Genomic DNA, 16,963 nt, shown 5'->3' with positions numbered 1-16,963 from the left:
AACACATTTCTAAAGAAGGACAAGGCAGACAGAGTCATACATAGAGTGCATACAAGTCAGTAAGAGACCTGAACACCCTAGCGAAAAAAAGAGGCAAATTATACGAACAATTCACTAAAGAAACTTTCACATGGCCAGTAAACATAGGAAGACATATCTAGTTTTAAATGGAACAATAATAAGATAGTCTTTTTTCACCCATCAAACTGGCAAGGATTAAAAATAAAAACTGACTACTGCTCACTGTAGTGCTGGTGGGTTGTAATAAGCATTCTGCAGGCTGCTCGTGGTGAGTGTGAACTGGTACAACTTTTTTGGAAAGCAAGTTGTCAGTTTACATGAAGAAACTTAAGGACCTTATACTCTTTGAACCAGTGAATCCATCTCTTGAAATCTATCTAGAGAGATCAATGGAGATAAATCCAAAGAATTATTCATGGCAGTGTTCAAGACAAAGCCATAGGAAACATTTGTGCTACAATACGAAGTGGGAAAACATTGTATGAAAAAATATATAATGCTTTTAATGCATTAAAACATTGGATGTACTGAAATATACTGAAAATTGATAGTGGGTTTGTGGGTGACTTTTCTTTCCTTTCTTTTTTTTAAAAAAAATTTATTTATTTGACACAGAGAGAGAGAGAGTACAAGTAGGCAGAGCAAGAGGGAGAGGGAGAAGCAGACTTCCCGCTGAGCAGGGAGCCCAACACGGGACTTGATTCCAGGACCCTGGGATAATGACCTGAGCTGAAGGCAGTCACTTAATGACTGAGTCACCCAGGCACCTTGTCTTGTCCTTTCTTCTTTATAGTTTTCTTAAAATGTCCATAAAAAACTATGCATTGCTTTTATTTGTTTATTTAAGATTTATTTATTTTAGAGAGAAAGAGAGAGAGAGAGAGAAAGTGGGGAGGGGCAGAGGAAGAATAAGAGAGAGAATCCTTAAGTAGACTTCCCACTGAGCACAGAGCCCCACGTGGGGCTTGATCCCAGGATCCTGAAATCACGACCTGAGCCCAAATGAAGAGTTGGATGCTCAACCAGTTGAGCCACCCAGGTGCCCCCATGTTGCTTTTAAAGGAAAACAACAATAAAATTGGGATTTGGAAAGCTTTAAAAACATATTTAGTTACTCTGTATCCTACAACTATTTTTTGTCATTAAAAGAGAGAAAAAATAAAAGCAAGCATTCTCTTTAGGCAGATAAATTATGTTAATTGGATTTATAGTACATTCTTTTCATGTTTCAAGGAATAGGCTTAAAATACATGTAGTGATCAGCCAAGTGAAATAGTTTGGCCATAAAACTGGCAAAGAACTCAAATGCATAATTACCTAAAGCACATAAATGCAATACATGTAAAAACATACGCGGTCTATTTATAATTAACCCTGAAGACATTATAACTGTTCAGTATCTCTCCTATGACTTCCCAAAAGTAAACAGAGAAAAGGTATCCCTAAAGGGAAACAATAGAAGATAAAAAGAGTGAGAAAGTTTTTAAATGCACAAGATACTGAGTAATACAGGCAAATTCCAACATGGAGGTAAAACTACTTTTATTCCAAAAGATGCAAAAGAAGAAATTAGAAAAGTTGGCACATCTTTCTTTTTAGTGGCATGGCAGGTCAAAAAAATTATGGGCTCTGTTTCAACATTATTTTGGTCTGAATAATGCATGGGACGATCATGTGAATTGATACAATATGATGTGAAATGAACTAAGTAATTAAAAACATTTAATCCATATAGTTCCTTATTATTCATGCTCCTTAAAAACTGGGGCAGTGAGGATTAAAGATTTATTGGAATTATGATCATAAACACATTTCCAAACATGGCGAGGGCTTGATACAGAAATGTACTAACATTCTTACTATATCCTCTCCATTCAGAGTTCTCAGTGTTTTGGAAATGGGGTGGGGGTTAGAAGTCAGAGTGGGAGGGGGTTGAGTCAGAGGAAGAGAGGGGAGGAAAAGCTAGAAAGGTTATACTGGGATGGAAACTACCTCCTTCAGAAATGCTGAATAAAGTCACAATTGGCAAGGGAGAGCCAGAGAGCAGCCGTGGATGCTGAGCGGGGACACTCTACACAGTGACTGCTGGGCTGTGGCTCTGAGGCAGCCAGTCAATGTCACCTGCTGGAAAAATCCCAGCCATGGACATTTGTCAACCAATCTGGAAGTCTGGCATCCCTGAGTGGCGGCACTACTGATGTGAGAGACATAAGGCGAACACCTGGTTTCCACAACTGATTGAGTTCCTTCAAGGAAGGTAAGTGGTTTGCTGGAGGGTCCAGCCCTAGGGTCTCAGCAACCCCTTCATGACATGAGGTCAAAGGCTTTGGACCCACATCTTCTAATTGCCAATCTACTTGCCCTTTCTACCGTATAGCACTGTTCTTGGGAAAAAATGATTTGACTTTTCAACTAGTTATGTTTTTGTATCATTCAGTCAAAGCTTCAAGGTGTTATCCTGGTTCTGCCTAGACGACAGAAAGCTGGTTACCAGCACTGTCATCCTTGCATTGTATCATCTCACTGAAAAGAGATTCAGCATCTTCCAGAAAGGGTCTTTCAGAACACTGTAGGCTTTCACACACAACTCAAGTTTACACATTCATTTTCTCCCTCTACTGGACTGGTTGGCAGTAATGACCCAGGGAAGCAGCATATGGAACCCCCACTCTCCAGAGCTATAGCTTGATTTTAACTTATCACTGGTCCTGGTGGGGTTCCAGGGTTTCAACGAGCCAGGCGTGCTGATATCCAAAGATACGGAGTCTCCGGTACATCTCGACAATGAAAAACAAGAGAAGGAGAGGGGCAATGCTGGAGTGACCTCGCTCTCAGAGCTGGGACACTGAGCGAGATTAATGGGCAGCATCTGCTGCTGCCGAGATGCGGGAAGGCAGAGTTGGCACTGTCAGCGGGACCCCAGGGCTGGATGGGTCTTCTGCCAGAGGACAGAACGCTTCAAAGCAAACAAAACCACAGAGAGGAAAAATAATACTCTTGCCATGAAATCGCAAGTCAAATCAATAAACCACAAGGTTAATTTCCATAGGTTTGTAGTTCTGTGGTGTTGTGTGAGGAAGTGATTGGCACAATGAATAGAACATGGGGTTTGGAGTCCACAGATACGGGATAAATCCTTCCACTCGATGGTGGGATGGCCTTGGGAAAGTTTCTTAAATTTGGCATCATTTCCTCCTTGTCTGTAAATGGGTATGATAATGATGTACTAGCTTTCTGTTTAGAAAGATCCCTGTGCGTGCCTGTGTGTGTTTGTATGTGTGTACGTGTTTGTGCGTGTGCACGTCTCTGTACAGGGCTGAACATGAGATGTTAGATATCATGATCAAAACTCCAAGAGCCAGGGGTGCCTGGGTGACTCAGTGGGTTAAGCCTCTGTCTTCGGCTCAGGTCATGATCTCAGGGTCCTGGGATCGAGCCCCACATTGGGCCCTCTGCTCAACGGGGAGCCTGCTTCCCCGTGCTCCCTCTGCCTGCCCCTCTGCTTACTTGTGATCTCTCTCTGTCAAATAAATAAATAAAATCTTAAAAAAAGAAACAACCAAAAAAACCTCCAAGAGCCAATGAAGACTTTATGAAAAGTCTACTCCTCCAAGCTTTGCTCCCTGCTGAAATATGTCCATGATAACACAAATTACTTTGATGAGCTTTTAAACTGTATATGGTGATACATAGTTTCTCTCTTGGAATAGTCATGTTAAAGTCTCGCCTAAATAATTCTATATTCTTTCTACTGAAATTAAATAAGAAGTTTAAAGCTAGCATGGGTTATAAATATTTATCCTAAAAATTTTTAAACACATGGTTGGCATTCAGTGAGTAGAATGATCAGCTAGACCCACGTCCATTAGGACCAGTTTTAAACAATCGGTTATTGGTAAGGTTCAACTTGGTCAACACCATTTTATTCCTGGTTGGTTCTTGCTAACTCACTCGATCCTATATGATGATTTATGGCACTGTGTGTATTTTGTCATAGCTCTATCCATCTTTAATTTCGTCTTCCCTTCTAGGGATGTGTGTGTTTAAATACCCAGAAATCCATTAAGCAAATACAAAGTAACTTCTATTTAGCAGTGTTTGTCAAATATCTATTGAGTAAGTCAGTTAATAAATAGCCAACCACATTATCAGTTAACATACTGCCTGCTGTATTATCTGTACGTATGTTGCCTACCAGGTTACTCACAATGGACAGTGGGGGTGGGGGGGAGCAGGCTGTTTCTGATTTCGAGAACCAGGAGAGCTCCGGGAGGAGGCAATGTCTGAGTTGGGTCTTATGGAATCAGGTCCACGAAGAGGGAGCTGAAGTCAGTCTAGGCAGAGGCCACAACATGAAGCAGTGCCTAGAGTCATGAAGGTGCTTGAGGCAGAGAGAGGACCATAAGACATGTGGTGGAAAGTGGCCACAAAAGCAAGCCTGAAGAACAGTCTAAGATCATATCCTGGAGGTCTGAGGAGACTGTGCTAAGGAGTTTCCCAGTCTTGGATGGCATCGACAGCAGAGTTTTGAGCACCACGTGATAACACAGAGAGGACATGAGGCGTTGGAAAGGTAAGTTAGGGTACTCTCATGATGGCCCAGGCAAGACTGTGAGGACCAGGCAGTGGGGTTGGAGAGAAAGGGATGGGATTGGAAATGGTGGGGAAGGTGAGCATTCGGGACCTGTAGGCAGCTGATGTGGTGGTGAGGACAGGGGAGGGGGCAATGACAGCCATGCTGAGGCTCACCAGGCCAAATTAGTGGGTGGTGACACCATCCAACTGATCCCAAATGCACATGAGGTCAGCAAGAGCGAGGACACAGGCACATCTGCAGTCCCTTCTGGGCCGCGTTCTGTGATTAATGTCATCTGACACTAAAAGCATGTTAACAAGTGGGAAAAGTACTCAACTTCTCCCAGGGTAGAACATTCTAACAACCAGCTTCCAAATGCAAACCACACAGTTGACCAGAGTGCCTGAAACAAGCTGGTAAATGTCTACGGCCATCAACTCTCATCAGAAGGAAGCCATAGTCTCGTAGGAAACAACAACTTTTAACCAAATTTTCTGAAGCTTGAGCTCATATGTGATATCATCAGGGGCACAGGCAAGAGGCAACTAAGTAAAAAACCAGCTAACACAGGGGAGGTCCTGACAGCAAGCATGACTACGGGGAACACAGAATAAAATAAAAAAGACACTTTCATATTCACAGTGTAAAAAAAAAACAAACTACTCATAGTAAAATCAACCCTTTCTACTGCATTATTTAAAAGCATGCAGAAACTTTTATCCAATAAGAAAGTATCTATAAACACTTGCACTCGATTTGCCCCAAATAGCCTGAGCAACTTCAAAATTTCGGATAGGTGTTTTTCTCATCTTCTCATGGACCAGCTCAGCATCACCATAATAATTAAAAAAAAAAAATTTGTCAAAACTCACTTGGCTGCTCCAGCCACTGGAGGCACAGCTGTTGTGATTCTTAACGCATTTACAGTGCCTGCCAATTCTCCCTCTAATACCACATCCTTAAGCTTTCAGTGGTTTGGCTTTGTTTGTTTTGTATCCCGTGGAACAGAAAATAACCTGCACTGATTGTGGCGATTGATTGACTCAGCTGGGGCCTCAGAGTATGAAATGGGAACTGAAACGCATATCTGAAAGTGTGTGTGGGCTGGAGGTGAGCAGGAAGGGGGTGCCCCGACCCCCGATTACAGGCGCAAGCATGGAACCAGCCAAGGTCAGGCAATGGTTCTATCAACTTAGTAACACAAAATACCTTGTATTCCGCTGGCCGCTCCCAGCTTTCGATACCTAACAAAGAGGCTGCCTGCACAGGGCACAGGGCTCTGAAAACTTTTCGAGAGAGAAGGACGCACAGTTCTCCCTCTGCCAGCTAACCTCCAGCTGGGGAGGGGCAGACAGCCCCAGGGTAGGGCGGTCCTCCCAGGCCCTGTGGCTGTCCCCTCTAAGGATCCACATTTGTCTTCCCTGGCCTGTCCTGTCTAACGGCGTCTGAACCTGAATGTGGAATCATACTTGCAAAGGCCACAGAGAGGAGGCGGCTTTCTTTAACGTTTTGCTGGCTTCCCTGAGGTGGGAGGCAAGCAAGCAAAAAACAGACTTTGAAGGGCACTTCAGATGTTTTAATAATAATTCCTTCTTCCTTGGTACAACTTTGGTCAAACATGAAAAAAGAGCCAAATATTAATAACTGGACTCCCTTAAACAAAATCGGCTATTTTACTCAGAAAAGAGGGGGAAAGAAGAGAGGAGATAATATCTAATGCATATTTTTTTTCAAAGACTTATAAGGGGCTACCAGCAGATAGACACGTTTAAAGACAACTCAGGTTTCAGAAAAACGCATAGGCTGTACTTAAGCCTGAAGATTTTGGCATAACATCTTCAATTTCCCAGTTTAAATTGAGCTGAAAAACAGTCTCCATGTTCAATTATAAAATTAATGACCAGTGCTTGTACCCTTGAGAAATATACAGGAGAAAAGTCAGTGGGATAAGAATAATACTTTCCTAAATATATTTAGATATATATGTATACACTTTTTTTTTCTTCTCAAGAGCAGGCTGCAAACCTAAGTGTTACTTAGGTTTACAAGTTTTAGTTCAGTAATTGGAAAATAAATTTTTGTGGCCCAGAGCAATATTGATTATTAGCTAATGAGGGTCATCTGTGTTTTTCAGGATGCCCTACCTGGGAGTAGTTTTAAAGTGTGGTCCCTTCTTTTCTCTTAATTTTACAGTGATTGCAAAATGCGCTCTTTTAGAATTAAGCAACTGTGGTCCTGTGTAAGGTTAATGTCTTTTCTGCTTGGATCCGCAGAGGGACTTCAAATCAGTCATAAAATAGAGAATGAAAGAAGGTCTTCTGGGGATCCCAGAGGGGAAGAGATTCACTCTCCAACCCCACAGGGTCCACACTGAGGCCCCCGGGGGCAGCGACAAGGGAGAGGACAGGTCACCCGTGTCTAGGATGGGGCCTGTCAGTTCAGGGAGGAACAGCAGAGTCACTGTGACTCCAGAGCACAAAGGCCCAAGTCTGTGGGGAGGGAAGGATCGGGAGGGGGCAGGAAGGCACAGTCCTACCTTGTGTTCCCTGTTCATGCTATATTTTTTCTCCCATTTTTGGTAAAGGCACAGATGTTCCCCAAGGGGTTAGCACAGATTGCTTGCTAGGAGAAAGGACACACTCCTCTCTGCAGCAAAGTAAACAAACTTGTTCTTTCTGTTCTGTCTTTCTCCTGAGATCCCTGATCCACTCTCCGATGACAACCTGCCATTTTCTGTTCAATTCAGCATGTTTACTTTTTTATTGTGATTCATGTCTGAGTTTCTTTTGAATCAAATTACTGCATTTCCCCGGTGAGGTATGCCATATGACGGTCTTGTTAGAACAAAATCAAATATAAAATTTGCACTCAGTGCTGCTCCGTCTCGTCCCCACCACATGTTTTCCCTTTGGTTTGGACACACTTCTGTCGGCTACTGGAACAGTAATGAGTCCTTCCAGCGCTTGGGAGAATTTTCAGACATTTCTGTCTTGGAAACAATAAAGACAGACGGTTTGAAACAGTATCAACAGAGAGAAAGTCACTATTTCAAAATTAGTTTACAACCTAGATGGCTGTTTTCCCCCAATAAGCATGGATTGAAGAAAACCAGAAAGACCAACTGATTGACACTGGTGAGTCACAACAGCAGCTGAAGACTTTCTTGACATTTTATCCCTGGAGATATAACATCATTCACTGTTTCAGACTCACTGAAACAGTGAATGGGAATGGAACAATGTAATTCGTATTACACTTTACAGTGACTAGTTTCCCTCTCCCCTTTACTTTTCTGGATGCTGATTATTATCTTTCAAGCAATTTTCTGTGTGCCTCATACAAATAATGTTTAAAAACTAGGTTGAGCCAAATAGTGCAAGAATGAGTCTCCGTCCAAATACAGGAGTGACTTAATGTTACCTGAGTCCTTCTTCTGTTCCCACAGCTTCCAGGGTGACGTTCAAGCTTCTAGGTGGGATGCTTTTTGATCAAAGCCTGACTACCTGTGACCCCCAGCCCTTCCTAGGATTCAGGCACATAGCACTACTGCCATTTTGGAGCACACCCCATTCTCTAGCTTTTGTGTCTGCCTGGAATCTCCTCTTCCACTTCCTGGCCAACTCCCGCTCACTATTTTCAGGAGTCATCCAAGCTCAGTCTGGTGCCCCAGACTAGACGACGTGCCCTCAGTGGCCTTGAAAGGACTGCTGTGAATCTCTCTTGTGGGATTCAAGCTGACAGACATGCTCTAGTCCCCGTATGGCGTGAGCTTCTGGTGGGGGAGGGTGGGACAGGAAGTTCTCCGTCTCCCCAGCACCCAGCAGTGTCAGATTCACGGCACCCACTTAGTACACACTGGCCAGTTAACAAGTGCGGCAACTTGTTAAATTAACTGCCTCTCCTCCATCTTTTGTTGCCAAAGACACCCTAGAAACTTTAAAAAAACAAAAACAAAAACAGTATTTGGGGGCGCCTGGGTGGCTCAGTGGGTTAAGCCGCTGCCTTCAGCTCAGGTCATGATCTCAGGGTCCTGGGATGGAGTCCCGCATCGGGCTCTCTGCTCAGCAGGGAGCCTGCTTCCTCCTCTCTCTCTGCCTGCCTCTCTGTCTACTTGTGTTCTCTGTCAAATAAATAAATAAAATCTTTAAAAAAAAAAAAAAACAGTATTTGGTCATCTATAGTCATACCATTCTCTAGGACTTTCTTAATTTAGATATGAAAATATTCTTTTAGCAACAAAAGGTGACAGGACCTACTTTGAAATACTTATTTTCTCAAACCCTTTGTCCACAGAATCAAACCTACCTACTTATTTAAGTGACTTTTTAAATGGGAACTTTGGATGATACACGATACATGGTAAGGAAACCAATGAGTGTTTTAGACGAAGCCAAAATGTACTAAGCCATAATGTGACTGGCTCACTCTATCCTCAGAGTGCTGAACACAAGAAATGACAGAGATGGACTGAAACCACAAAATGAACACAATTTCCCCACAAAGAACACGGTGTGAACTTTTCTCTTGGCTCTTATTATGAGTTAGTATTTTTCTTTTTTACTGCTTAACACTTGAACTAAATGCCAGATTCGATCCTAACACTTAGGCTGCTACATGAGGTAATCCCCCAGTAAGCTTATGAGGTTGACACTATAGGTATTCCATTTTATGGAGGAGGAACCCGAGGCCCAGTGAGGGTACACAGCTTACCCAAGGTCACACGGCTAAAAAGATGCAGAGCTGAGCTGGAGTACAGTGTCTGGCCCCAGAGCCTGTGTCCCAAACGACAGCGAGATGTATGTTGCACCAGGCAGACAGGGTATGCCTGACTTCCTCTGTGGATGTGGGGCGTCTGGGTGGCTCAGTAGGTTAAGCCTCTGCCTTTGGCTCAGTTCATGATCTCAGGGTCCTGGGATTGAGCCTTGCATCTGGACTCTCTGCTCCAACGAGGAGCCTGCTTCCCCCTCCCACCTCAGCCTGCCTCTCTGCCTCCTTGTGATCTCTCTCTCAGTCAAGTAAATAAACAAAATCTTAAAAAAAAAAAAAAAATGAAAGGATGCACGCTCAGCCACATGGTTCACAGAGGTGTATGTGCAGCGCAAGGACTGCCCCCTACAGAATCTTCCATTTCATAATTCTCCCTCTAACACTTCCCTGTTTATTCCTGCTTTTCTCTCTAGCACATGTTCTTTTTAACTTTTTCCCCTTTCTTCTTCTTTCCATCTTTAAAAAATAAAAAACCAATAAACTGATAATGGTTTTGGTGCTTAAAAGTATTTCCCCCTGCCCCCCAGTTTCTTGAGATATAACTGACATGTAACATTGTGTCAGTTTCAGGTGTGCAAAGTGATGATTTGAGACGCGTATATATTACAGTCCTCTCTGATCCACTGAATAGCTAAAATGAGAAAGAGTTTCTTGAAATGTAATTAATACATTTTATTTCAGTGTAACAACCCTTAATAAATCTTCAATTATAAACTGCTTCAAATGAGTATACCCTATTCTAGATTGCACTTATAAATCATATTTCTTCAGGAGATATGACTGGAAAGTGAATTTTTGTATGCTTTCAAATATGCATCATCTATAGTGTGTTATTGGAAGTCTTGAGGTATTTTTATGCAGTCCGTGAAAAATGGGACTTAGGTGATCTTATGAATCGTTACTTGAACCTCTAACTAATCTCTTTGACATTAACATCTTTAATAAACATTTGAGCAATATCTGCATTCAGAATATTGGATAGAACTAAGACATCATCTCTATTCATTAGGCTTATATTTTTTCACTAACCTAATTTTGTCTTTCATAAGATATTAATGCTTTTGGAAGTCTTACTCTTAATCCTATTAATTCCTAAGCTACCCTTTAAAAGTGCATGAGGAAATATGCAAAGGCAGTCAGTTTCATGGAATTACAAGCTAAATTGCTAAAGGTAGCTCTAAGAACTTCGGGGTCTCTAAAATGCAAAACTTTATTGGAAAATATTGCCTGGACTGAAATCTGACCCTCGAGGCCCAGTTTCCTTGGCGCAGTGGCCTTGTGAGCTGAGGTCACTGGCAACAAGGAGAATGCTCATGTCAGCAGAGTGTGTGTCTGTCCGTTTCTCTGCATTGGCCTAAAGACCCAGTCTTAAAAGCCGCATGGTGCAGCTCTGATGGCTCTAAAGAAATCTCCGGCGATTCAGCTCAGAAGTGGGGCTAAATCCAAGACAACACCACATCTGGGGCATGAAATGAAGGATCCTGAGTGTCCCCGAGAGAGAAAGAAGCAGAATTTGAAACTCGTAGGATACATAGATGGTAGGAACTGATTTTTAAAATACTCTTAATTCCAGACAAAACGTTTCCCAACTGTGAGCTGATTACGGAGACATCCTATCACAGACACATTCTAAAATGTCCAGAGCTCCCTATCTATATAATCTTGTTTGCACTGTTTGCAGGCTGCTACTTTTTTCTCCACCAATGCATGTGAACTAATCTTATTTAATAAGGTAAAGTTTACCCCGCTATCTTCCTCACCCTCACTGGCCTCAGCCATACACACACATACTCAAGGGATGGGATGCTTCTTTGAATCCGATTTCTTCATGTCAACTAATTCTCTCCAGTTCTTGAATGGCTTTCCAACAGAATTAGCTAATGACCGAGGTGGCAAAGTGCGCCCTACATTTTAGGGAAGGTTAAGAGAACATTGCGGTGCCTAGAAATGTCCCTGGAAGTCCCCCGCACTAGATCCCTCTACAATCCACATGCTCTGGGCTGGCAGGACAGCGGCTGTCACAGCCATGACACTAGCCAGCCCCTTTCCTGGGACCTAATCTCCACCACATGACATCACTGGTTGGTCTGTAATTGCTTTAAGTGTACAGTTTCTTCCTGGATAACTACCGCAACATTGTTAGGCTTTAACATCATACTTAATTATAGAAAAAGCCAAGAAGCATAATCATGAACAGGGAAAGAACCAGCTCAGCCTCTGTTCTGTTGCATATTTATGAGGACAAAGGGAAATGGGGAAGTGGTCCTCCTTTTTCCATTTCACATAGGTTTCCTTCCTGGTACAGTGTCTCACTGCCGGATGGATGAAAACAGGTCCCTTTCTGGCAGCCCCCAACCCCGCCTTGCCCCGCTCCACCCCCGGGTCCTGCCGACTGGCTGCAGGAGTTGGGAGCACGGTCCTGGGCATGGTGCCCAGCAAAGAGCTCATCTCACCTCGTATTCCTCCTTGAAGCCGTAGCCCTCGGCACACTTCATCTGCGTGATGTGCTGAAGCAGGTCCGCCACCCGGATGGCGGGGTGCAGCTGCCCGGTCTGGTAGGGCACGTCGGCCGGCTCTCGCTTCTTGTAAGTGTGCGACTGCACCAAGCTGCTGGTGTCGCTGGCCATCGTGTGGCTTTCGTCTAGGAAAAGAAGGCCATGACGGGAGTGAGGGAGGACCAGTGGGCTACATGCGGGATCCCTGAGGACGCTCAGAAGCTGCTGCTGACATCCCCTCCACCTATGGCTCCAACCATCCCCACGGTGGCTCAGTGAGAAAGAAAAGTTAGATGTTTAGAAATTTACATGGGCTCGGCAATACTGATAGGAATGCGGCAGAAATCTTTGTTTTTACAAAGCAGTCCAAACGATATATTGATTTCACAAAGCTAGTTGGTAGGAACCCTTTATTTAGCCTTTGGGCACTCAAGTTTATAGAAGTTTCCGTCTGAAACTTCGCCAAGGCCTGGCGCAAAACCAGCCTTGTCCTCTTCCAAAGATTCGTTAACTAGTTTGTATGATGATGTAAATAAACTCTGTACAGATGTTCTGTGAGCAAAGTAAAAGTGTACAAAATGGGTTGGCTTGGAAAGCTAGCAATGAAAATGTGGACTTGACACATGAAATCCAAAGAGAGCAGAAATAGAAAGCGGATGATGAGTCACTCGCATGCTGCAGTGTCAGAAAGCTTGACAGAAGGTTGTGGACCAGCGCATGACACACAGAATGTTCTACAAGAGCTAACATGCAGGCCGGCACACAGCAGAACCAGCTGGCTTTGTCAGAATCTACAGATAAGACACACACTCCCACTCCCTCCACACCTTTTCCGTGGGCGAATGGGGGAACTTACCATTTATTGGCACTTTTAAGAAGGTACATATCAGGAGAAAAGAGGAGGAGAAAAAGGAAACAGGGCATAAGCAATAGTACTGTGTGAATAATTACAGGTAGTTTTTATTCTGCGCTTTACTTTTATGGTTAAGTTTTCTATCTGCAGGTGATCAGAGGTCAGAGCCTCAATCCTCCCATCACCTTAGGATAGGGGCGTTTTATTGAAGTCCTCAAAACCAAAAAGGAGGTTAGAATAGTATCATAATTACTTTTCATCCCCCGTGAATTAACTAATGACTAAATAAGTCTTTGTATTTGACACATTTTTTCATTTAAATTTCTTGAACACGTCAACCAAGTTGTACTATAAAACTAATGCCAAAATTTGATCAAATAAGCCTAAAAAGGCTGTATCTTAATGGAAGACTCCTAGTACATTAGATTAACGAACTGCAGAAACTGTAGCTATTAAAAGATGTCTGATGCAGGAAAGGGCTATTAGATTAAGGGTTTCACGTGCTACAGGTTAGCTCATGATAATGCTGAATCCCTTTAGCCATTCTGTGATTGAGGCTGTGTCTCATAAACTATAATGCGAACTTCACTTAAAAAGAGAATGTTAAATCAAAATTGATTTTGGGTATAGAGAATTAAAACATATATACAAAGGGACAAGTTCATTTAAAAAAAAAATTCCCAGAATGTTTATGAATAGGGAATTCAGCTATGGGTATTATTATTATTATTATTTAATTTGATTTTTTTTTTTTTTTTTAAACTGAGAGATTCAGCTCCAGGAGAAATTTCATTCAGGGGCACTCGGCTGCTGGGCCTGGTTTTCCAACCTCAGTTCTATCTGCGTCGCAAAGCCCCTGGGGATGCATGGTATGGAAGGTGGTACACAAGTGTGTAGCTATGTCGCTGTCGCTGAAATGGCACCTGGATCACCACAAGGTGGCTAAAGACACAAAGACAAAATAAAAAGGAGTGGTACACTGATTTTATGATTTTCGTTTTCATTTGGATTTGCTTTGATTAGCCATTCAGACGCTCCCATTCTATTAGAACAGTCACAAAGAAACCGGGATGTTTTTGCGTCCGATCTGCTTGCTGGCAACTGCCAAGCCCCTAAAGTGGGGTATGGGACCCCTGCTGAAGGACTGACTCCCTGGAGCTGTCAGCTACTCCAGCAGGAAGTTCTGTTCTTGATACGAAAATAAATGGAACATTAATTAGTTTCCCCCCTGTGCCTCTCTCATTCTCTCCGTTTTGTACCTTTTGGGATGAACGTAATTAAATGCCCTCCATTGTGGACTGACCTTCTAAACTTCCCCTAAATGAATCATCTGGGCCTTTCTGGTGGAGACACCGTAGCTGGGTAGGGCTCTGGTTCTAGGGCGAGGCATTCTTGGAAGGTTTAATTCCCAGGGTGGCCACCACTGTCACCACTGTACTGATCGCGCCTGCTGTATTATGATGAGCTTGGCCTCATTACTAGCGTGCAGGACCCGTTAAACATGACCGAGGCCATCCCAGAAATGAGGGCTATTATCAAGTACACAGACATCGGAGAGGGAATAGAAGACTTCTCGTGCCACCTGTGGCATGAAACTGGGTCACCCACACAATGAGAAATTCTTGATGCCACCGAAATTACTGGGTAATCGGTTTGCTCTGACTTAAAAAGAATGATTACTGATAAAATATGGCTTTTCACATTGATTTCTTATATTGGCTTAAAAATTACCAACAATTTTTTCAATTAAAAATTACGCCTTGGAGGAAATCAGAAACAAAGCTTCTCACTAACAGTTCTGACAGTTTTTGAAGAACTGTGAATTAATTCTACCTATATTCTTTAAGAGGCTATCTTCAGTTCTCAATGAACCAGCTGACAAATCTAGAACTGAAATGGGTGTCCCATTTTTGAGGTGTGTGTGGGGAGTTCTATCTACTTATCTGTCAATATCTGTCTACCTATCAACATCTATCTATCAAAATCTGTCCATCAACATCTACCTACCTACCTATCAATCTCTTTCCCTCTCTTTCTCTTGCTCTCTTTTATTTATTTGTTTTTTTGGAAGAAAATGACGTAAAGGCATACTACAGCTCTGTACATTAGGCTAGGGTACCCTAGCACATGAGCATAAAGGGTGGAGATAATATACTATTTCAGGTCACAGCAAAACCCTCTTGGCTCCAGCATTGATGTCTGTCCAGCTTATCCTCTTCCCAAGGTGTCCCGGGATCATCTCATTCATGCTTACTATGCAATATATAGATTCACTGCACCAAACACCATGGGAAGAATGGTTCCCAAACACTGCCTTTTGCAGCGCTGGTACATATATAAGCCAGACGTGATAACAGTTATTTGTCAATCTGGCTGACTTCCTTTTCACGAATGTGCATCACTTTTGCTACTTGAATCATCTGTTCAAATGATTCCCTTTTGGCAAAGAAGCCTAACCAAGTTTCAAAGATGTCCTTAGTGCTCATAATAACAAAGCAATGACTTCAACAAATGATATTTGTTTAATAAGCTTATCTTAATCCTGCTGTGCAATCTGAACATTTTCTTCCCTCTGACAGTGCACGTCTTCGCCCTCCCCACTCCGGCTCCCCCAAGGTCAGAACATCTACTAAAGGAGCTGCAGAATGAATGCCGTGGCACACGAAGAAATCACAAATCCCCGCCTATCACATTCTGCAAATGTCATCTGCATGTAGATTACTTTGTTCGGGTGCCTAAAATTAGCCTGTGCCCCTTACTTAGGAAAAGAATAAAAATGCAGCCTTTTCCCCATATAGATGGTATTCAAGGGTAGAAGGAGGACTTTAGTGAGCTGTGTTTGTTAGCCGTCAGAACGATGCCAATTCAAAAATTTGGGTTCATGACCATTTTGACACTTCTGTCCAAGTTCGCATGAAACTCGGGCAATGACCTTGCTCAAGTCCAGAAAACACCACAAGAAAAACATATCACCCTAGTTACAGAAATTGTAACAACTTAGAGAAAAGAGAAGCACAGGGGGAAAAATTATGTTGCAAAGATATCAACCCTTGTAAAGAGGATTAGGAAGCAGAAGTCAAAGAGCTGGGGATGGAACTTTTGCTACTATGAATTGGTATATGCCTTGAAGTGGATTGTGTCGTGCTCCTTCTCGGTAAGGTTAGTAGTAGAAAGAGAACACAGCCATGATACACTTGGATTATTGATGCATCTCAAATGCAACAGCAGCTCATGCTTATTAGGTTATCGGAGTCAGGTAATGCCATTTCTCCAGAACCTTCTTACATTGGGCAAATGGGATTTTTTTTGGCTCCCCGCAGGGAACATTTTATATTTTCAATGCATTCTGCCCCACTGGGTTAACATTTTATTTCATTTCTAGTGACATCTGACACATAATAAACCATGTGATTATAAAGTGCCATCTTGTCACTTTGCTGCTGAGAACACATCAGCTCCTTTGAAATTCCACTGTGTGACAGACACTTTGGAAGGCTGGGGGTGCCTTGAGTGGCTCCAAGAAGGGGCAGGGGGCCCAAACTCTGCTGTGATCATTTTTTCTGCATAACATTGGGCATAATTAGAAAAATGCTATTTTTGAAATTGAAGTTTTTAGTGCTTAATGGCAAGTGCAAATAATAAAAAGTGATTTTTATTTTTATGATTGTCACATTACAGAATTCAGCTCTTGGAAGTACACAGCGGAGTGATGACATACTGTGTTTTCCCTTGGGATCAAATCTGACTTTAAATTCTGAACATGGAAAGGGAAAATACTAGAGCTGGGCTTGTTCATTTGAATCTTTTGGTGTCGTTTCCAACATGCATGAGGCAAACCCTTCTTATCAATGGAGACGGTTGGAGAGTCTTTTTTATTATCTGTGCCCTCCCACCGAGCCACCCGCCACCCACCTGTCCTGTTTACAATCCCTGCATCATACAGAGCAGAAATCCAGGCTCCTAAAGCGTGGCTACTGACTTTCTAAATTACTCCTGCAATAAACTGTGATAAAGGGAAATGTTCTCACCTAAAATTGCAGTTGGCACAAATGGGTCTGTCATACATCATAAGCAGGTCAATGCAGAGAAAGTAAAAAGAGAAAGAACAGTAAATGATTGATGAAAGGCCCCCCACTTCCCCCGCAGAAAGCCATAGAAAGCATCGGGTTACAACACATCAAACGTATTAAGCTCCTCAAGCATCATGGACACAACGTGAGAGCGTGGATTGGTTCTGATCGCTAAGGGGTT

At 42.8% G+C, this 16,963-nt stretch overlaps 1 protein-coding gene across 12 annotated transcripts in view; it reads right to left on the bottom strand.

Annotated features, from left to right (window-relative positions):
* PTPRM (protein tyrosine phosphatase receptor type M) overlaps window positions 1-16,963 on the bottom strand; it is a 761,675-nt gene that overhangs the window by 123,467 nt on the left and 621,245 nt on the right. For 7 of the 12 annotated variants that reach the window (XM_032310611.1, XM_032310617.1, XM_032310616.1 and 4 more), the window contains 3 exons: window positions 16,741-16,767; window positions 12,716-12,727; window positions 11,818-12,005 (listed from right to left, as the gene is read on the bottom strand). In XM_032310611.1, the coding sequence (XP_032166502.1) occupies window positions 11,818-12,005; window positions 12,716-12,727; window positions 16,741-16,767 (227 nt within the window). The remainder of the gene's footprint in view (window positions 1-11,817; window positions 12,006-12,715; window positions 12,728-16,740; window positions 16,768-16,963) is intronic. The other 5 variants (XM_032310613.1, XM_032310619.1, XM_032310622.1 and 2 more) reach the window with 2 other exon arrangements.

This window comes from Mustela erminea, chromosome 13, assembly GCF_009829155.1.
Source record: "Mustela erminea isolate mMusErm1 chromosome 13, mMusErm1.Pri, whole genome shotgun sequence".
Classification (NCBI taxonomy): domain Eukaryota; kingdom Metazoa; phylum Chordata; class Mammalia; order Carnivora; family Mustelidae; genus Mustela; species Mustela erminea.
This window is presented reverse-complemented; position numbering and strand designations above follow the sequence as displayed.